Source organism: Neofelis nebulosa, chromosome 15 (genome assembly GCF_028018385.1).
Source record: "Neofelis nebulosa isolate mNeoNeb1 chromosome 15, mNeoNeb1.pri, whole genome shotgun sequence".
Classification (NCBI taxonomy): domain Eukaryota; kingdom Metazoa; phylum Chordata; class Mammalia; order Carnivora; family Felidae; genus Neofelis; species Neofelis nebulosa.
The window spans coordinates 7,149,846-7,170,343 of record NC_080796.1 but is presented as its reverse complement, the minus strand read 5'-3'; the positions used below and the strand labels follow the sequence as shown (position 1 = coordinate 7,170,343).

At 62.8% G+C, this 20,498-nt stretch overlaps 1 protein-coding gene across 1 annotated transcript in view; it reads left to right on the top strand.

Annotated features, from left to right (window-relative positions):
- LOC131496467 (calpain-8-like) overlaps window positions 1-19,487 on the top strand; it is a 41,923-nt gene extending 22,436 nt beyond the window's left edge. Inside the window, 14 exon segments of the mRNA XM_058702026.1 lie at window positions 694-768; window positions 1,327-1,487; window positions 5,053-5,112; window positions 5,115-5,291; window positions 6,046-6,152; window positions 8,761-8,850; window positions 11,104-11,264; window positions 12,390-12,459; window positions 13,102-13,316; window positions 14,632-14,701; window positions 16,534-16,648; window positions 16,832-16,900; window positions 18,706-18,779; window positions 19,336-19,487. Coding sequence (XP_058558009.1) covers window positions 694-768; window positions 1,327-1,487; window positions 5,053-5,112; window positions 5,115-5,291; window positions 6,046-6,152; window positions 8,761-8,850; window positions 11,104-11,264; window positions 12,390-12,459; window positions 13,102-13,316; window positions 14,632-14,701; window positions 16,534-16,648; window positions 16,832-16,900; window positions 18,706-18,779; window positions 19,336-19,464 — 1,573 coding nt within the window. The 3' untranslated portion in view covers window positions 19,465-19,487.
- Window positions 19,488-20,498: the final 1,011 nt, after the last annotated feature.

Sequence of the window (20,498 nt, the reverse complement as noted above, 5' to 3'; positions counted from 1 at the left end):
CAGGTGTGATGTGGGTGTGGACGCGGATGTGGACAGGGGTGTGGCCAGGGAGTGTGGGTGTGGAGAGTCGTGTGGACGTGGGTGTGGGCGTGGACGCGAGCGTAGACAGGGGTGTGGCCGGGTGTGGGCGTGGCCACGGGCACGCATGCCTGACCAGCTTCCGCAGGCCTCTTCTCTCCACCCGCTCCTGTCCTCCGGACCGGGAGCCTCAGTCAGACGTGGGAAGGGGCCCCGAGAGTGAACTTAGGGCAAAGTCCCTGCCGCACAACTGGGGTCGCCCTGCAGGTGCCGTGGGGTCCGTGTCCCCGCCGGCGTCCTGTCCCAGGTGCGTGCCCCTCGCCCCCACTGTCTGTTCTGCCTCTGTCTGCTGGGCTTCAGCTCCCGTCTGTCTGTGGCCCTCGGGGGACATCTGTCTATTCTAAACAAAGTGCCCTGCAGGTGACCTTGCTCGGACGACCACCTCGGCTTCGATTCAGAGTATTTCAGGGCGGCCTGGGGGCTCCGTTGGTTAAGTGTGGGACCCTTGATCTTGGCTCAGGTTCGTAGATGGAGCCCAGCGTTGGGCTCTGCGCCTACAGCCCGGAGCCCGCTCGGGACTCTGTCTCCCTCTCTGCCCCTCCCCCCACTCACACTCTTTCTCTCTCTCAAAATCAATAAATAAACTTAAAAAACTAATTTTATGATTACCACCAGTGCACCAGAGTGGAATCACATCGATCCCAGGCGGAAGGAGGAGCTGGACAAGAGAGCCGAGGACGGGGAGTTCTGGTGAGTGCCGTCTGCAGGAATGTTCCGGAATGTGACAGGGTCCCCTCGGGGGCTGTTCTTCCCCCCTTTACTCCCCTGCCTGCGTGTCTGTAGCATCGAAGACGCGCTGTCCGGGCCTGTCCTCCCACATTCCCACATCTGTCCATCGGGCAGAGCGCTAAGCTGGGCTTAGCAGTGAGGCAGGGGGACTCCCTCATGGCGGGCAGAGGCAAGTGACAGGGACGCCGTGAACGTGACGTGGCCTGGGGACGTGTCTGCAAGTCATTGCTTGGAGTTAAGTCAGAAGACGCCTGCTCAGGCTCCCAAGTGGCCGGCCCGAAGGCAGCACCCGCATGCGGTTGGGTCTCTGCCTGGTCCTTACCGCGCCGGGGGGCGGAGGGGGGGCTCCCTGATAAAACGGAGGCGCTGACAGTAGCAGGGACTCGGACAGCAGCCCCGCGGGTGCAGAGAGGGTCAGAGCCGGCCGCGGCCGCCCCTCTGTCCTGCCCGCAGGCTCCCCCTTCTCTCCTCTCAGCCCTGCGCTCTTGACCCCCAGCCCTCTGCCTCTTCTGCCCCCAGGATGTCATTTTCGGATTTCTCGAGGCAGTTCTCCCGGCTGCAGATCTGCAGCTTGTCCCCGGACTCCCTGAGCGGTGACCAGCTGCACAAATGGAACCTGGTCCTGTTCAATGGCCGCTGGACGCGGGGCCCCACCGCCGGGGGCTGCCCGAGCTTCCCAGGTGAGGCAGAGGGCCGAGGGGGCCCGGGCCCTTCTGGTGCGCCCTCCCAGGGCTGGCTCCCGGCACAGGCCCCGCGTCTCCCTGGGCTTGGGGGCCCCGGCAGCCCCCCACCGGAGGCCTGAGCCCAGCTAACACCGTCCCTCAGCTTCTGCGTGTTCAGGGTGTCCTCAGGCCCCCCACCGCCCCCGCCCCCCAAGGGCCTGCTTCTTCTTGTTTAATGTGCCCTTGGCCCCCAGTGCCAAGGCCCCCTGCCCTTTCCTTGGGCTCCTCCCGGCCCCTGGCGGACAGCCTCCCGACTCCGAGAACGTCTGCCGCGTCCCCCAGGGTGCGTGTGCGCCTGGGCGGGCAGCGGACACGGAGGCGGAGGGGCCTGAGCCTGGGGGTCCGGACGGCCCCTCCGCCCTCTCCCGGGGCCACCGGAGCCCCACCCCGCTGGGGACAGCCCGGTACAACCACCCACATCTGCACCCCCGGGCCCTCGTCCTGCTGCGGGTGGGGGCCCTCTTGGCTCCCAGGGCGGCACCGACACACGGGCGCACTGAGAGACCCACCGCACGTCTCTAAGGAGAAGTGGAGGAAAGCAAAGCCCACTGGCTGCACCCCTCCCCCCCCGGAGCCCCACCCACCCCTGCCCGGTTCCCCGCCCTCCCTGCTCTGAGGCCTGCGGCCCCACCGGCTGGTGGAGACCATCGGCCCCCCCAGGCAGAGCTGGGCCAGGGCTGTGTCGTGCTGTGCACGCGGCCCCGTAATAAAGTCCCGCGTGCGTGCAGGCCACGTCTCCTCCTTCGTCACCCCCCTCCCAGACCCAAAGCCCCACTCTGGCGGCAGAGACAGCGGGCGCCCACCTGGCTGAACAGGTGCCGGGCCCTGGGAGCGTCGTTTGGTACAGTGAGAACACCCACCTCGGAAGGCGCTTTGTAAACTGGGTAGTGTTCCGTGAACGGGGTGTAGTATTTTTACGGCCCATTCTGTTCCTCCGGTTCCGTTAAGGAGTGAGCAGAAAATGGAGGGATTGCGGTAAGGTTGCATTTGGGAGAAATTAAATATGCTCGCCATTAGCAAGCTCTCAGAGAATGCCGGGAGATTTGCAAGGATCACTTAGGGGCTCAGAGCCATGGCGGACAGAGGTCTCTGCACGCAATCCCGGTCACCTCCGCATCCTTCCCGCCCTTCTGCGATGGCTTCCTGAAGCCACAGGGGTTTGCCTTTGAAATCCACACACTTGTGCCCTAAATAAACAGTCCTGACGTGGGGATTGGGAAGGCGGGGTCGAGTACGTAATATCACCACTGATAATCCATGGTTCTTGGTCCCCTGCGTGGGCCGTGTCATTTCGTCCAGTTGGGCCCTTCCCAGAAGGATGTGAGAGCCCCCCCATCCCCTCCCCGCCAGGGCCCTTCCCAGAGGATGTGAGAGCCCCCCCTTCCCCTCCCCCACCCAAGGTCCAGTCCCCCCACCGTCCCCTCCCCCCAGGGCCCTTCCCCAGAGGATATGAGAGCCCCCATCCCCTCCCCTCCCAGGGCCCTTCCCAGAGGATGTGAGAGCCTCCCCTTCCCCTCCCCACCCAGGGCCCAGCCCCCCCCCACTGTCCCCTCCCCCCGAAGGCCCTTCCCCAGAGGATGTGAGAACCTCCCCTTCCCCTCCCCACCCAGGGCCCAGCCCCCCCACCGTCCCCTCCCCCCAGGGCCCTTCCCCAGAGGATATGAGAGCCCCCATCCCCACCCCCTCCAGGGCCCTTCCCCAGAGGATGTGAGAGCCTCCCCTTCCCCTCCCCACCCAGGGCCCAGCTCCCCCCCATGGTCCCCTCCCCCCAGGGCCCTTCCCCAGAGGATGTGAGAGACCCCATCCCCTCCCCTCCCAGGGCCCTTCCCAGAGGATGTGAGAGCCCCCCTTCCCCTCCCCCACCAGGGCCCAGCCCCCCCCCCACTGTCCCCTCCCCCCGAAAGGCCCTTCCCCAGAGGATGTGAGAGCCCCCCCTTCCCCTCCCCACCCAGGGCCCAGCCCCCCCCCCATGGTCCCCTCCCCCCAGGGCCCTTCCCCAGAGGATGTGAGAGACCCCCACTCTCCCCTCCCCCTGAAGGCTCTTCCCCAGAGGATATGAGAGTCTCCCCATCCCCTCCCCCCCGGAGCCCAGCCCCCCCACCGTCCCCTCCCCCCAGGGCCCTTCCCCAGAGGATATGAGAGCCCCCATCCCCTCCCCCCACCAGGGCCCTTCCCCAGAGGATGTGAGAGCCCCCCTTCCCCTCCCCCACCAGGGCCCAGCCCCCCCCCCCACTCTCCCCTCCCCCCGAAGGCTCTTCCCCAGAGGATATGAGAGTCTCCCCTTCCCCTCCCCCCCAGGGCCCAGCCCCCCCACCGTCCCCTCCCCCCAGGGCCCTTCCCCAGAGGATATGAGAGCCCCCATCCCCTCCCCCCACCAGGGCCCTTCCCCAGAGGATGTGAGAGCCTCCCCTCCTCACCCCCCACCCCCGTCTTCTCCCCCCAGGGCCCTTCCCAGAGGATGTGAGAGTCTCCCCTTCCCCTCCCCCCAGGGCCCAGCCCCCCCACCGTCCCCTCCCCCCAGGGCCCTTCCCCAGAGGATATGAGAGCCCCCATCCCCTCCCCCCACCAGGGCCCTTCCCCAGAGGATGTGAGAGCCTCCCCTTCCCCTCCCCACCCAGGGCCCAGCCCCCCCCCCCATGGTCCCCTCCCCCCAGGGCCCTTCCCCAGAGGATGTGAGAGCCCCCCACCGTCCCCTCCCCCCCAGGGTGCCGCCTGGGTAAAGTGCTTGAGGCCCCGCGTGGAGATGCCCGTAGGGCCCCTCTTCGGTTGCGCTCTCCCACTTTACTCTGTCACGGAACGCTGTGTGCCCTTGGACGACCCATCTGACCTCTCTGTGCCTTGACTTGTGTAGTCGCGCGCTGAGAGAGTTTTAAGGGTCAAGTCGGAAGTGAAGCGGTCTTTCCAAATACCCGTGGGTGGTGCCGCGGGTGTGCTTCTTAGCTGCCGACCGTTACCCCTCCTGCGCCATCGAGCGAGAGCGTGACCCCGGCCACGTAGGGAGGCCCCGGCCAGGGGATGGACGGTCAGCCCCCCGAGCTGCTTCTGGCCGTGATCTGGGGCAGGGGCCCCCTCTGCGAATGGACAGATGCCCATCAGACAGGTTGTCTCTATAGCCTGTCCTGGGGCGTGACTCCTCCCCCCAAACCTCCTTCCTCAAGGAGGTGGGCCTGTCTCCACAGGCCAGGAGCTGAGAACACGGGGTGTTAACCGATTCCCCGGGGAAGGCACGGAGGTTACTTGCCAGAGTCCTGGTGTGGCCCCGGGGCCATCGGACCTCAAATATTCCCAGTCCAGCATGTCTGGGCCCCCGGTGGCTCAGATGCCCCCGTGCCAGGTTTCCCGATGTCACGGGATGTGTCTGCTGCTGCGTGGGAGGGGGAGGGGAGGGAGGGGAAGGCTGAGCACCCCGAGAAGACGGCTGGCGGACACCTGCCTACACGCGGCTGCCGTTCTCTGCGATGACCCAGCCCTTCCCTTGTATCCTTCCCCTCCTCCCCTGCCACCATCTCCCGGTGACTTCCAGCCACTCACTGGACCAATCCCCAGTTCAAAATCCATCCGGACAAGGTGGATGATGGCCAGGAGGGGGGCTCGGCGAGCCCCGCTGCACGGTGCTGCTGGGTCTGCTGCAGAAGAATCGCAGGCAACGGGAGAGGACAGGACAGGGCCTGCTCAGCATCGGCCTCAGTGTCTACAAGGTACTTCCGGAGCTGGGCCATCCTTCATTCCACACTGGGGGGGGTCTTTGCTTGGGATGTTTTGGCCAGTAATTGGGGTGCATCTTTCCTATCACTTGGATATTTCTCATCAAGCACTCTTCTTGCTCCCCTAAATGCCTCTACTGAGGCTTGAATTCCACCATTAGAGATTCATTCCTATGGCTTACACCTCTGCTGTTAACGTCGAGATGTGTAATTCCTTAAAGTTTGCTGGTTATCAAGGGCTCAGTGTTAATGCACTTTTGGACTTTCCAAGTACAGGCTTCTCAGGGGACCGGAGCCAAGAACATGGGGCATGAGGCACTTGAGTGGGGGGAGGGAGGCTGGATGTGGGAGCCAGACACACCTTTCCTCCCGTGCTGGGCAACCTTGAGACCCTTCTTAGAACCCACAGGCATGGCCGGGGTGAGGGCAGCCACCTGGCCACATTTGGTCCTGTCTCTGGGTTAGGGACACCCTCTGTGTCAGGCGGTGCCCTGCTCCGGTTTGCACCGGAAACCACCCTCTGTGACTCCACGGCCTCAGGGACACGTTAAAGCAAGGCGTCGCTGGGAACGAATCAGAAGCCGCCTTTTTACACAGGCAAAGACTCCTTGCCGCAAATTCCGGAGGGGTTCCTGGTGGTTGTTTTTTTTGTAATTTTGTTAAGAATGAATTTCTTGGGAAAAACGCAATTTCAGTCCGGAAGAACACGAGCCGGCGGGAGGCCCGACACCTCAGAATAAATTGACACACGAGAAAGGAAGCCCACTGCTGAGCTCCGACCACCCCCGGCCCCTTTCTTCCTCCTGCTTTAGAACGTGAGGCTTTGCAGTTCAGGGTGTGGTATGTGTGCGTCTTCTATGGCGGAAGCGTGCCCGTGGAAAGTGGCCGGTGGGTTGATGGCAGGAGAACAGAATGTCCGGTAAACAGCCCCAGTGCCACCCCAGCTTGGCCCGTCCCCCCCCACCTAGAGCGTGCAGAGCCCCAGACCGTCCCCCCCTCCCAAACCTACAGCGTGCAGAGCCCCAGACCGGACTCCTTTTCTGCAGGGATGAAAATCGAGAAGGCGTTTACGAATGTGTGTCAATTCCACGTGCTTTAGTGAGTGTCTGCTTTGTGCCGGTGCTGTGCTGGCGGCTGGGACACTGTTATGCTCTCAGGAGCCATTAAAACCCCAAATTCAGCTGAGTGAACATTAAAGACCATACTGGCTTTGTTCAGTGACTTGTGAATCGGGCAGCGTCCCATTTGGCAAGGAGGGAGGAGCCCTGGTTACAGGCACAGGGTGGGATAGGGGAGTTCCAGGGAGGGGCGGATCGGTTCAGGCTGGGTCACCTTCCTTTGGGGGACAGTTGGGGTCTGTCAGGTGGGTCACCCCTCTGGTGCGGCCCAGTGACTACAGATGAACTGGGTTGAGATTTCATCCCTACAAGAGGATCGAAGTGTCGTCCAGTCAGGTATCAAGTGTCACTGGTCGTGGGGAGCACCTAGGGCTGCGGGGAGCATCTGATGTTGTAGGGAGCATCTGATGTTGTGGGGAGCACCTGGGGTTGTGGGGAGCATTTGGGGATGTAGGGAGTACCTGGGGGTGTAGGGAGCACATGGGGTTGTCAGGAGCACTTGGGGTTGTGGGGAGAACCTGAAGATGTAGGGAACACCTGATGTTATGGGGAGCACCTGGAGTTGTGGGGAGAACCTGACATTGTAGGGAGCATCTGATGTTGTGGGGAGCCTCTGGGGTTGTGGGAAGCATCTAGGGATGTAGGGAGTACCTGGGAGTGTAGGGAGCACGTGAGGTTGTCAGGAGCACTTGGGGTTGTGGGGAGAACCTGAGGATGTAGGGAGCATCTGATGTTATGGGGAGTACCTGATGTTGTAGGGAGCACCTGGTGTTATGGGGAGCACCTAATGTTGTAGGGAGCATCTGATGTAGGGAGCATGTATAACTGACTTGGAAAGCTCTGTGCGTGTGCAATCTGGAGACCTGTGTAGTTTGAAAGCTGACACTGTTTGGGAAGCAGCCCTGACACCCCGAAGGCTAAAGAGCCCAGGTGTCTGTTCCCTCTGTCCCCTGTTACCTTTCTGCTGTGACAACAGGCTCAGGCCAGGCAGGCCTGTCATTTGTACCCAGGATCCTGCATCTCTAAGGTGACCATCCCTCTCCTTCCATGGGCCTTGCTTTCCTGGTCTGTGCTCTCCGTGCCAGTCTGTGAGATATCATCTGCCCCTGGGATGTCAGTCCTGAGTGAGGGACGTGGGGTCCTGGTCCCTGGGGTGTCAGTCCTGAGGGACGTGGGGTCCCTGCCTCCAGGGTGTCAGTCCTGAGTGAGGGACGTGGGGTCCCGGCCCCTGGGGTATCAGTCCTGAGGGACGTGGGTCCTGGCCCCCGGGGTGTCAGTCCTGAGGGACGTGGGGTCCTGGTCCCCGGGGTGTCAGTCCTGAGTGAGGGACGTGGGGTCCTGGTCCCCGGGGTGTCAGTCCTGAGGGACGTGGGTCCTGGCCCCCGGGGTGTCAGTCCTGAGGGACGTGGGGTCCTGGTCCCTGGGGTGTCAGTCCTGAGGGACGTGGGGTCCTGGTCCCCGGGGTGTCAGTCCTGAGTGAGGGATGTGGGGTCCTGGTCCCCGGGGTGTCAGTCCTGAGGGACGTGGGTCCTGGCCCCCGGGGTGTCAGTCCTGAGGGACGTGGGGTCCTGGTCCCCGGGGTGTCAGTCCTGAGTGAGGGACGTGGGGTCTTGGTCCCCGGGGTGTCAGTCCTGAGGGACGTGGGGTCCTGGTCCCCGGGGTGTCAGTCCTGAGTGAGGGACGTGGGGTCCTGGTCCCTGGGGTGTCAGTCCTGAGGGACGTGGGGTCCCTGCCTCCAGGGTGTCAGTCCTGAGTGAGGGACGTGGGGTCCCGGCCCCTGGGGTATCAGTCCTGAGGGACGTGGGTCCTGGCCCCCGGGGTGTCAGTCCTGAGGGACGTGGGGTCCTGGTCCCCGGGGTGTCAGTCCTGAGTGAGGGACGTGGGGTCCTGGTCCCCGGGGTGTCAGTCCTGAGGGACGTGGGTCCTGGCCCCCGGGGTGTCAGTCCTGAGGGACGTGGGGTCCTGGTCCCTGGGGTGTCAGTCCTGAGGGACGTGGGGTCCTGGTCCCCGGGGTGTCAGTCCTGAGTGAGGGACATGGGGTCCTGGTCCCCGGGGTGTCAGTCCTGAGGGACGTGGGTCCTGGCCCCCGGGGTGTCAGTCCTGAGTGAGGGACGTGGGGTCCTGGTCCCCGGGGTGTCAGTCCTGAGTGAGGGACGTGGGGTCTTGGTCCCTGGGGTGTCAGTCCTGAGGGACGTGGGGTCCTGGCAGATTTTTCAATCAGAACACAAAGTAAAAACCTAGAGGCTTTCCCCCTTCGGATTTCTGGGGTTTGGTAGTCCAGACGGCCTTCCCATCAGCGACTTTGCAGCGTCAGAAATGCAGTCTGTCTGCAAGTTGTGGGGAGGACCACGAGGCACGGAGGGGGGCCCTGCTCCGGCGGGTGACCTGCCCTCTTCTTCTGCCCTGCAGGTCCCCAAAGAGGTAAGCAAGCACCTGCAGAGGCGTCTTCCTCCCACACCATCCCAAGAGCTGCTGACCCTGGCAGGTGGCAAAGACCAGGTCGGCTCCCGCCCTGCCCCCGAGGAGGGCGGGCGGGGGGCGGGGGCAGTGGTGACCTTTGCCCCTGTGTGCCGGTGACCTGATCTGAACCAGGTGATTACCGAGGGCACCTCCTTATCTAGCCGGCAAAATGAGTACCCTGATCGCTGATAAGAGGAAGAGGCACCAACTTTATCTCTTTGGCTCCCGGCTTTTCCTGCGCGTCCTCAGTGACACAACATCGCTGTCACCCTCACATCAGGGATCCCCCAGCTCCCCGTGCGTTGGGCCGGCCGCAGGCAGAGCCCCAGACAGACAGCACCTCCGGGGAGGGGCCGGGCCTGGCTCCACGAAGTCCGGCCCCTTCCTTCCGGCCTCTCCCGTGAGCCCGTCCTTGGCTGCCCTCGGCCACCCCTGGGCAGCTGTAAAAAATCGTCACATCCAGGCGCACCCCAGACCACCTACGCGGTGACCCCAGCATGCAGCCGAGCTTGAGAACCATGGCTCCGTCTGGGGGCCCTCGGGGTCACATGGAGGTGCGTTTTCCCACTGCATCGCACCCCCACTTTCCTGGGGCCGTGAGCCGGGCCGGCTTCTCAGGCCCCAGCCCGTGCCTCGGTCCAAGGCCACAGACACCGGCCAGGTCCGCCTGCCTGCTGGCTCCCAGACACGGGTCAGTGGTTGTGGGCGTCACGCAGAACCAATGCAAGGTGGGGAGCCCAGAGCTGTTCCCACGAGGAAGTAACTAAATCCAAATCTGTGTCAGGTCTGGGGACGCTGGTTTCCATCAGACACGTCCCCTTCATGAGAGAGAGAGAGAGAGGTCACTCGAACGCACAGTGTGCATCCCGGGGCCCTCCACAGTCACCATGGATCCCTCGCTCTTCATGGATCCCTCACTCTGCAAGTGCGGGCTCCTCGGGGCCCCCGGGGTTGTGAACACGAGGCCGCCCCAGAGTTCCTGCTGCAGATCTGGGGCAGGCTGAGACCGTGCACTTCTGACACGTCCCCAGGGACGCTCCTGCCACCCTGGGCCCACCCGCCATTGACGTGCACTGTCGCTGGGCCACGCCTTGATGGCACGTGTGGTCCAGGGACCCGGTGGCACACACCTGTCTGGGGCCCCTGGAAGGACAGAGGGGCCCCTGTTGCCTCAGTGTCCTCCAGTTCAGAGGCCGTGGGCTCTGTACCTGCCCCACTGGCTCTAGGACCGTGTGTCCCCTTCCTGACACACTCTGAAAGAGTGAGTCCCCAAGTCGGCTTTACTGCTGGTGCCCTGCTCCCCCCACTGCCGTCATCAGGGACGGCGACAATGACGCTCTGCCCTTGGCTGTGGCCCTGCTGGCTGCACCCCTAGGGTTCTCTGGCCCAGAATATGAGAGTTCACGGGGGCGGGGGGCTCCTAAGAGCGCCGTTGACCTCGGACCCAGGTCGGCAGGGCCTGCCTGGGGATCCCTGTGGAGTCCTGACCGGGCAGTAGGGGGCAGGTGGCCCTGCTTTCCACCCCCGCTTCGCAGACCTGTGATCCAAAGAGGGTCTGGCGACTGTGGGTGGACACTGTCCCCGCTGGGGTGGGCGCTGCAGGGCCGGGTCACATAGAAGGTCGCAGCCCTGCAGCGTCACGTGCAGGCGTGAAGACACCAAGCGCGGAGGCTGAATCACAGCGGTCCCAGCGGTCCCAGCGGCGGCACCTGCGGCCACTAATTAGCCTGCGACACACACCAGCCCCTCCCACCACACATAGACGGGTCACCGGGTCACCGGGGGCACCGTGCTGGGCCTGGGGGTGGAACTGGCAGCTCGCCCCACCCCCACCCCGTCAGCTTGCAAGACGGTTTCCCCCAGGCCAGCAGGCCCTCTTGGCTGCTTCTGTTCGCCAAGCAGGATTTAAGCGCCTCCGGGGCCAGGCCTGAGCTGGGGCCCAGCACTGCCCAGTTACAGCCACAGAGAAGGGTCAGTGGGACGGGCGGTGGGTGGTTTGCGAGGTCAGATCCCCAGCGGGAAGCGCGGTGCACCCTGGAGACCCCGCCGTGCTTCTCCAGGGAGGGGCAGGGGTCTGCACCGAGGCCCCAGCAAGGCGGACCCTCAGACGGGGCCCTAAATACATGTGGGGACCGACACGGGTGAGTCCCCAGCAGAGTCCGGGCCTGCCACTCCTCGGGTCAGCCATCCCCAGGTCCCCAGACCAGACCAGGCGACCAAACTCTCGAGCCCCGTCCCCCACGATGCTCCCCGATTCTCCGCACGCTGACCCTGCCCCGCTTTGTGCAACAGCAGAGTCCAGCCGACGCGCCCCCGGTCCGGGACTTCTTCCTGGGCCGCCAGCCCACGGCCGGCTCTGACTGCAGCTGCCCCCGGGGGAACCTGCTGGTGCGGCCCTTCCAGGATGGCGACTTCTGCCTGAGGGTGTTCTCGCAGGGCAAGGCCACAGCCCCGTGCGCGTCCTGTCCCTCCGTGATGCCGGGCGGGCGGGGTTCCCGGGCGGGGGCGCACAGGGCTGACAGGTGACAGCCTGGCTCACCTCCACTGGTCCCAGAGGACTCTGCAAACTCCCTGTTCCCCGGGCCCTTTACGCGGTCTACAGGGTATATACACCCCATAGACTGTTTGCTTAAAGATGGTCAAGGCCGGAGAGAAGGGGCGCCAGTAACATCTGGGCCCAGGGGTTCCTTCAGCAGAGAGGCCCCTGGGCCCAGAGAGTGGGAGCCGGAGGGAGCACGGCCTCCTCCACCCCCTACACGTGCATGCATGTACACTCATGCACACACTAACATACACACATGTATATACACAGCACACCCCACATGTGTACACACACATGTGCACACACAGACGGGCACACACATACCTGCACACACATGCACACACACACGTAAACACACATACATATGCATGTGCACATACAGACACACATACACGCACATGTATATACATATGCACACACATGCATGCGCATATGTATACCCCCACGGTGCACACACATACATACACACATGCATATGCACACACACGTATATACACACACAGATACCCCCACATGTGCGCACACACACACTCACATACATATACACATATACACACAAATATATACACATGCACACACATGCACACACACGGACGTGCACACCCATGCACACGCGTATACACACATACATATGCATGTGCACACACATACACACATATACGCACCTGTATATACACATACACACGCATGCATGGACATATATATACCCCCCCACGTGCACACACATACATACACACACACATGCATATGCACACACATATACACATATGCACACACATACACATACAAATATATCCCCCCCCCACACACACACACACCACACCACACACCACATACATGGTTGCAGGTGCACACGGCTGTGGGCTTGCCGGCTCCTTGCCCAGAGACAGCGACTATAGGATTCACAGAGCTGGGGTCTGAAGGTCTTGGGTGGGAAGCCCATCCTGCAGAAAAGTGAAATACTTCCTGAAAGAACTTGGCTGTCAGCAGTGCGTTTCACTTACTGGTATTTGTTTTTCCTCCTTTTGTGTTTCAGGGAGACGGGAGATGTGGTAGCTGGAAACCCACAGGAGGTAGGAATCTCTCGGAACACCGAGCTCTGGCTCGTGAGGCTTTCTTGTTGATTTGTAAATGTTCTTTATATGTTAAGGATCATAACCTTTTATTCATCAGGGCCACAACATTTCCTAGGTTCTGGCCCCTCCTGCCAAAGACCAGGCGGCATCAGTGGGACCCAGGTTTGGTGGCACCTCCCTCCCTCGTGGGGGGGGGGACCGGGCCGTATGTCCCCCATGTGCAGTGGGCGGGACCCTCAGACAGAACAGCCTGGGCCATTTTGTGCAGGGCAGAGAAGGCGGTGGGCGGGAGATAGACCCCAGGCTTTCAGGGACAGATGGTGGGAGTGAATGAAGCCGCTGAAGGAGAGCTCATCCAGAAACGCCAGACACAGGCCACTCCCTTTACCCTCCGTCCTCACCCCATCCTCCGTGTACTGTCCCTTTTCTCCCGCGGTGTATGTGGGGGCAGCACGCGGAGGGGCTGCTCCGTGAGGGGTCATACTGTCCGTGTCCCGGGCACTCGGGGTGGGAGGGACGGCCTCCGGGGCACCGCCGCCGTCTGCCCCGCGGCTGGGATGTCTGCAGACGCGCACGGGTGCCCCGCGGCTGTGGGTTTGGGTCTTGGACCGAAGGGGGCAGACGTGCTCTGTCGCCGGCACCTGTCGAGTTTGTGAGCTCGTGTTTCTGCAGGGGGAGGAGAAGCCGGGGCTTCGCTCGATCAATGCCATCCTTCTATTTGAACTCTGGGCTCAGCCACCGCACCTGCCCCGAGGCGCTTTCCCGGCTGGCGGCTCTCGGTCACCGGAGCTGCCCGGGCCCCACCTGCAGCAGCAGCCCAGCCTCCTGGTGGACCTCTCCCCAGCCCCCCACCGCCTCTCTTGCTGCCGTCCCAGGGGGTCCGAGAGGCCGGTGTGCCCGCATGGAGGGAGCGGGTCGGAGCCCGCAATTCAGGTGGTTGGACCCATCCTTCACTTTCACCCTTTTTGGTTCCTGTTAAATCACTTAGTCCTGGCCCTACACCCCCCTGCATCAGGTGGGTGGGAATTCAGCCCAGAGACTGTGGGGGCTCCCCGCGGCCCACTCCCGTGGTCTTGGGGTTTTCTGAAGCACAAAACAACGCAAGACTCTTCCGGTCCCAGGTGCTCGCTGCTGCCCCCGGCCTTCTGCACGAGGTCTGGGGCTCCCACCCTTTGTGAACCAGGAGCCCCCAGGCCTGGGGCCTAGCCTTCCCTCCTGAGGTCCCACGGAGCCGTGAAGGGCTCCCAGGATCCCAGGGCCCCCGACGCACACGCACACGGGGATCACGTCTGCAGGGGACTCAGGACTTACAGAAGACAGGGACAGTCCTTGCCTTCAAGGACTTCCCTTCTCCTCCCTCCAGTCATGACAGTCGGATGTTCGAGAGCCCGACTGTCCGCCTGGAGTGGGGCGAACAAACACTTGGGATTTAGGTGTGGTCTTGGCCTGTTGGGTGACACGCTGACCACGGTTTCTGCGTGGGTAAAGTGTGGTAAAGCAGATAAAGTGTGGGCAGGGGTGAGGCCGGCCATGAGTGGTGAACGAGATGCTGGCACACAGCCCGTGGCCATCGAGGGACAGCGTCGTCAGCCAGCACGGCGTTGGTTCGTGCTTTTCCGAGTGGTGGTTCTAGAACACCGACTTGGCTTTCTGGAAACTCCTGGAGACATCTGGGACGCGTGTGACGGTTGGGGGAGAGCCCGTGTCAGGCTGGAAAGTCTCTGGACAGACCCGTTCGTGGAATGATCGGTCATTGTCATGGGACGTTGACACACACCAGCTCGCGTGTGCTTCTCTGACCGCCCCCCCCTCCCCCCCGCCACCGCCCCACAGGCCCAGTCATTTAACAACAGAGGGAGGAGGGAAGGGGGCTCGGAGCCTGAGCCGGAAACCACCGAGCGACCCCTGTGGTGTTTGAACTCCCGTCTTCCCACTGGGCTGTGACCTCAGCCAGTCTCTGGTCCCGTGGCTGCTTGAGAGCCTGCTGGACGCATGGAGATTCTCTGCTGTCGGTGTTTCTGTCCTTCTCTGAGAGCAACTCAGGACTGAGACTGGAAATTCAGGGCTGGTGGGATCACTCCCCACAGCGGAGAGGGGACGTGCCTGCCCGTGGCGCGTGTGCGGTAGGAACAGGCAGCGAGGGAAGTGGGGTCTTCACTCTCCCAGCGACCCCGGCCTAACCCTGGTCGTGCTTCCCGCCAGCCGCACCCCCCGGGAGGTGGACCAGGAGGACAGCCAGCCCGGGAGCCTGCTGGGGAAGCTTGCGGGGAAGGTGAGCGGGGCCCCACGACCTCCCAGACAGGCAGGGGTGTCCAAGAACTCAGGCCACCTCAGCCTTTGTCCCCTAGAGTCCCTGTGAGCCCAGAGGGTGGCTCCACCCTCATGGCCTGGTCACCTCCCACAGGCGCACCTGCTGTTAGCATCATACTGGGGCTCAGGCTCCAACACAAGGATTTGGGGGCACAGACGTTCCGTCCTTAACAGGAGGAGAAAAACAATATTCTCCACCCCCCGGGGAAGTCCAGGAGCACTTAAAAAATTTTTTTAAATGCTTTTATATTTTATTTTTGAGAGAGAGAGAGAGAGAGAGAGAGAGAGGGAGAGAGTGGGGGGAGGGGCAGAGAGAGAGGGAGACCCAGAATCCCAAGCAGGATACAGGCTCCAAGCTGTTGGCACAGAACCCGACACGGGGCTGGAACTCATGAACTGTGAGATCATGACCTGAGCCGAAGTCGGACACTCAACCGACTGAGGCCCCCCAAGCACCCCTACTTTTTAGAGCGAAGAGTGGAATAGAAGAAAATACAGAGGAAGCCTTTGCAGGAAATGAAGCCTGCCTACACTCCCTTTGCATAGCCATTCAGGCTGCCAGTGTAAGAATGGGTCCATTCACGTTTTCGACGGTCGCTCGGACCAGTATTTTACTGACGGGGCCTCGTTGCCGTGGCCCCGGAGGGATCGTATCTTATTGAGAACGCAGAGAACAGTGAACAAAACAGCCTGTCTCCCCTCCCCTGCTGGTGGGGCCGTGCTGGTCGCTGTCCCTGCTGTGCTGGCTGAGGGGCCTCCAGAGGGACAGGCCGAGGTCTGGACACAGGCTCTCAATAGCCCTCCCTTTTCTGGCAGGCAGAGGGAGGTGGGGTCTTAGCGCGGGCGCCCCGGGGGGCTTTGGGAGCACTGCCCTTGTCCCCGGGAGCCGAGCCAGGGCCCGGGTGGTGGGGCTGCGGGCTGCACACGGTGACGCCACACGTCACCAGGGGAGGAGACGCGGCTGAGGTCACACAGCCACCGCAGCCCAGCGCCCTTCTCGGCACCTCGTGTGTCCCCTGCCCGAGGCCCGTCCCCGGGTGAGCTTTAAAGGACGAACGAACCTCCCCTCTGGCTCCGGTGTGTGCCCTTTCCTGGACGGCTGGAGGAGTGACCCTTGGGGTCAGACCTCGTTAGGTGTCCAACCCTAGCTCTGTCCCTTGGTGGGTGTGAGGCCCCAGCAATCACATCACGTGGAAAGCCACGTCGCATCGTGCATGTAGGTGTGGACGGGTGACGGAAGCACATGGCACCACGGAGGCCGCGTGGCTCTGGGGGTTTGAGGACGCTGGACGTTGGGTGTGTGGCTGGGTCCGTGTCAGCTCCTGGTCCCGTCCCTCCCTCACTCCTGCTAGGCTGGGGTGGGGGGGGGTGGGGGGGGGCCGGGTCAGCCGCCTGGGGCTTCCCGCGGGTGGAGGAGGGGCCGGCACCCGGCAGAGCGGGGGCAGAACCCGGAGGGCAGGGGAGGCGGCGGCCCAGCGAGGGGAGCCCTGGGGAGACCGGCTGGGGCCGATCAGGGCGTGGGCAGCGGCCTGACGGCCACCCCCCCGCCCCCCCCGTCCGCTCTATGCTCCAGGCCTGGCTTCTGCCTCTGCTGAGGAAGGGGTGAGAGATGGGGGGATGCCTGCGGGGCCTTCGGCTCCTTCCTCTGTGGCTCCCGGGGTGCAGGCGAGGTGGAGGCCCGGGCGCAGTTCCAGCAAGGTGCCTGTAACGCCGTATGGCCGCTCGCCCCTGCCGTTCCGGGTGGTCTTGAGCAAAGCACTCAACCTCTCTGGGCCTCAGTTTCCCTCTCCACAGAACGGGGATGCCGGTGGTTTCGCCGGGGGGGGCGGGGGCGGTGGTCGTTCCGAGGACGAGGCCACGGGGCACAGAACAGGGCCGCCCGCAGCGGCGGCTTTGCTGAGAACTCACGGTAACTCTCATTATCCCACTTCATCCCCGAGCAGCCTTGGGGGCGAGTGTTCCTATTAGTGTCATTCCCGCTCGATGGGGGAGGGGACCAGAGACGGGCCTGCCACAGTCCCGGGGCTCGGAGAGGTCCGCTCCACCGTCCAGATCCTGATTCCCGCCCCCCTCCCTCCATTCGAATGTTTAGAAACAGACGTAAAATTCGGGGGATTCGACATCAACACTTGCAGGGAGATGATCAGCTTGATGGACAGACGTATCCTTTGATGTTTCCCTTTTCCTGGAGTTTGACGACTCCCGACTCCCGACCTTTCCCAGTGAGAAGGGAGGGAAGGGACTAGAAGGGGCGGAGCGCATGTCCGTGGGCTGCGAGCAGTAAGGAAGAGTGCGCCTGCCCACTCATTCCTCCGTAAGCCCGCCACTCTCTCCGCTTCACAGGTGGGAATGACAGGTGGGACACTGACAGGTGGGAAGTGACAGGTGAGGATGCTGACAGGTGGGGATGCTGACAGGTGGGAAATGACAGGTGGACACTGACAGGTGGGAAGTGACAGGTGAGGACACTGAGGCACAGTGGAATCCAGAGATAGCAAATGCACCTGTGCCTTTCTCCTGTTAATCCCACCTTCCTAACCCTAATCCTATCCCTCCCCCCTCCCTTCCTCCTCCTGCCCCTCCCCCCTCCTCCCTCCCTCTCCTCTCCCCTCCCATTTCTCCCCTCCCCCTCCTCCTCCCATCAGCCCCTCCTTTTCCTCCTCCCCCTCCCTTCCTCTCCCCCTCCTTCCCCCTCCTTGCCCCTCCACTCCTCTCCTCTCTCCCTTTGCCTCCCCCTTCTCTCCTGTTCCCTCCACTCCCTGCCTCTCCCCCCTCCTCCTTCCCTTTCTCCTTTTCCCTTCCCCTCCTCTACCCTTCCTTTCCCTCCCCCTCCTTGCCCCTCCCTTCCCCCTCCCCTCCTCGGTCTCACCTCTCTCCCCTCCTCTTCCCTCCTCTCCTTGCCTCTCCCCTTCTCTCCCCCTCCCTTCCTCTCCCCTCCCCTTCTCACCTTTCTCCCCCCCCCTTGCCTCCCTTCTCCTCTCCCCTCCCCTCCTCCCCTCTTCTCTCCTCCCCCTCCCCTCCCCACCTTTCCCCCTTCCTTCCACTCCTCCTCTCCCCTCCCCCTCCACATCCCTCTCCTGCAGTAACACAGCTCTCCCATGGCCACCACCGCTAGTCTAGAATCATCGCAGGAGATAAAATACGTTTGTTTTCTCCTGGCCTCAAGTAACCTCACTTTACACTGAAGACGTGTGGGAGTTTTCGGAAGGAATGGGAAGGGTGTTCCAGGTGGAAGGAACAGCGTCGGCATCCGTGAAGGCGCAGAGGGAGAATGGTCCAACGTCTCCTCCTGGAACCTTGCCTGGGGCCGCCGTCCTCCAGAGCGTGGAGGTCAAGGCCCTTTCTTGGAGGCGGAGGCTTGGCGGGTCCTCAGTCTTCGGGACGGGTTTGCGCAGCAGTCCCACAGAGGGGTTAGCGCTCGCACAGTAAATGCGCGTGGTCCACAGAAGAGAGGTCCCCCCAGGGCTGAGCAGTGGCCCCTGGGGAAGCTCCGAGCCCCTTCCAGGCGCTGACACGCACTGCCGATGACTTTTCTGTTGACATATGGCATTCTAGCCAACTAGTTGTAACGATTACCAGTCACAAGTCACAGAGATAACCGACTAGTTGTTACAATCACAGGTCACGGAGATTTAAGTCCGGAAGTGACTTTCCAGGGCCTCTAGCCCAGCGCTCTCAATAACCAGCATGACGGGGTGTTAGGTGCTCCTTAGCGATGCTGCTCCAAGGTCTTTGGGCTCATGACCTGCCCTTTGCTCTGTGCCTGACCTCAGAGGGGGCCGTAGTGGGTGCCTGACTCTTTAATCTTCATTTGAATTGGTTTCCCACCACCCTCCCCACCGTGATCCCCCGGGGCCCCGCTCCCTGCACACGTGGGTGGCTCACTGAGGCCTTAGGACAGGACGGTCACTGTGGTCACAAGATAAGGTGGTCCTGTGGACTGTGGGCGTGTTGGCCTTTACGGAGCCCCGAGCCATGGAAAGGGCACCCTGGGGCTGGCAGAATTCAGGGTGATCTGGCTGAAGATTCAGAGGTACCTGGTGAGTCTTCCCTTCTGGGGTGGGGGCTGTCCTGGGGGGGCCTCCTGGGTCATGTTTCCAACCCCTTGCCCCCCAGGTGGGGACTGTCCTGGGGGGACCTCCTAGGTTGTGTTTCCAGCCTCTCACCCCCGAGGTGGGGGATATCCTGCGGGGGGGCCTCCTAGGTCCTGTTTCCAGCCCCTCACTCCCCCCTGCAGGTGGGGGACATCCTGGGGGGGGTGCCCTTCTCAGTCCTGTTTCCGGCCCCTCGCCCCCCCAGGCACTCAGTCCTGGTCTGTTTCCCACCCTAGTCTGCACAGATGCTGATCACGGTCAAACCCAGCACAGAACCCGGACATGTGGTTCAGGAGGGCCCGGGACAGCAATGAGGTGCCAGTGCCGAGCCCTTCGAGGAACGCCCTGCCGTTCAGAGGGCAGAGGGGCCATCTCTGGCCCTCAGCCCAGCTCTCACCTTTGTTCCGGAAGCTTCTTGGGGGTCAGGGAAGCCGTGAGTGGAGGGCGTAGATCTGGCAGGGCCCCCAGAGGCTCTTTCTACCTGGTTTCTCTTCTGCTCTAGTTGGTTTGTGGGGAAACCGATCATACCCACTCGGGGGCCATCGACACCCACGACCTGAGGGTGGCCCTCAGGAAAGCAGGTGAGGATGTGCGGTGTAGACAAGCCTCAGGGACAGGCGTCTCACTGTAAATACTCCTACTGGGCTGGCGATCATGGCGGTGACTCTCCTCCGTGGGGCATCCATGTGACGGTGGCTAGAACACCTTCCCCCCCCCCCCCCACCCCAGGGGTCTGTTCAGCGCGACATCCAGGCTTCTCCCAGGGCCCTCGCGGCTGCTGGGAGGGTGCCGGGCAGAAGGCGCCCTTTCTTGCAGCGGTGGCCGCGATGTGCGGCTGGACGGGTGCTGGGGCCACGGGCCTAGTTCAGTGCCCAGGATTGCCACGGGTGACGAGACCTTGGAGGAGGCCGGCCGCGTCAGTCCGAGCCCCACCCTGCCGTGACCCGGGCCCTCCCTGCGTGTTTCACGCTCAGCACCGGGTGCAGAAGACCCTGGCCCTGTGGTACACGCACAGCAGATGCTGCATCGACTTCGATGGCTTCTCTGCCTGTGTGACCGGCCCGGAGGCCCTCTTCAGTGAGTCCCTGTCCCTCAGTCCCTCCCATTTTGCTGCAGGTGTGGGGGCAGGGGCAGGTTGGTCGGTGGAGCCAGGAGGACCTCCTGGGGGAGGCGGGACACACTCAGGCCACGCCCAAGGTCAGAGACTGCCTTTCTTGGAGACTCCAAACGCTGCTGCCGCATCAATAGTTTGCCCGCTTGTGGTTCAGGTTGTTGACTGCTAAGTGCAATCACTGGGCCAGGCTGATGGAGTCCCAGTAGTGGTGAAATGGCTTTCACTGTCTGTTGTCACCTGTGCCTCCCTGGGGATCATGTCAGTGGGGCTGGAGACCCCTTGGCTGGGCAGTGAGTGGGCCCCCTCCCCGTCGGGCTGTGGCCTCACGACAAAGTATCCTGCTAAAGGGAGGGGTTTCTTCACTGAGGGCCGGGAGGTGGTTCTAACGGGAGTGGGCGGGGCAGCCAGACACAAAGCTGACAGAGGGGGTCATCCGCCAAGGGGGCCACCGTGGTCTGTCCGCAGTTCCCTCTTCCCTCCACCGCCTGGAAACAATGGCAGGTTCCTAGAGCTTCGGAGGGTGGAGAGGACAAGAGACGGTCTCTGCTCAC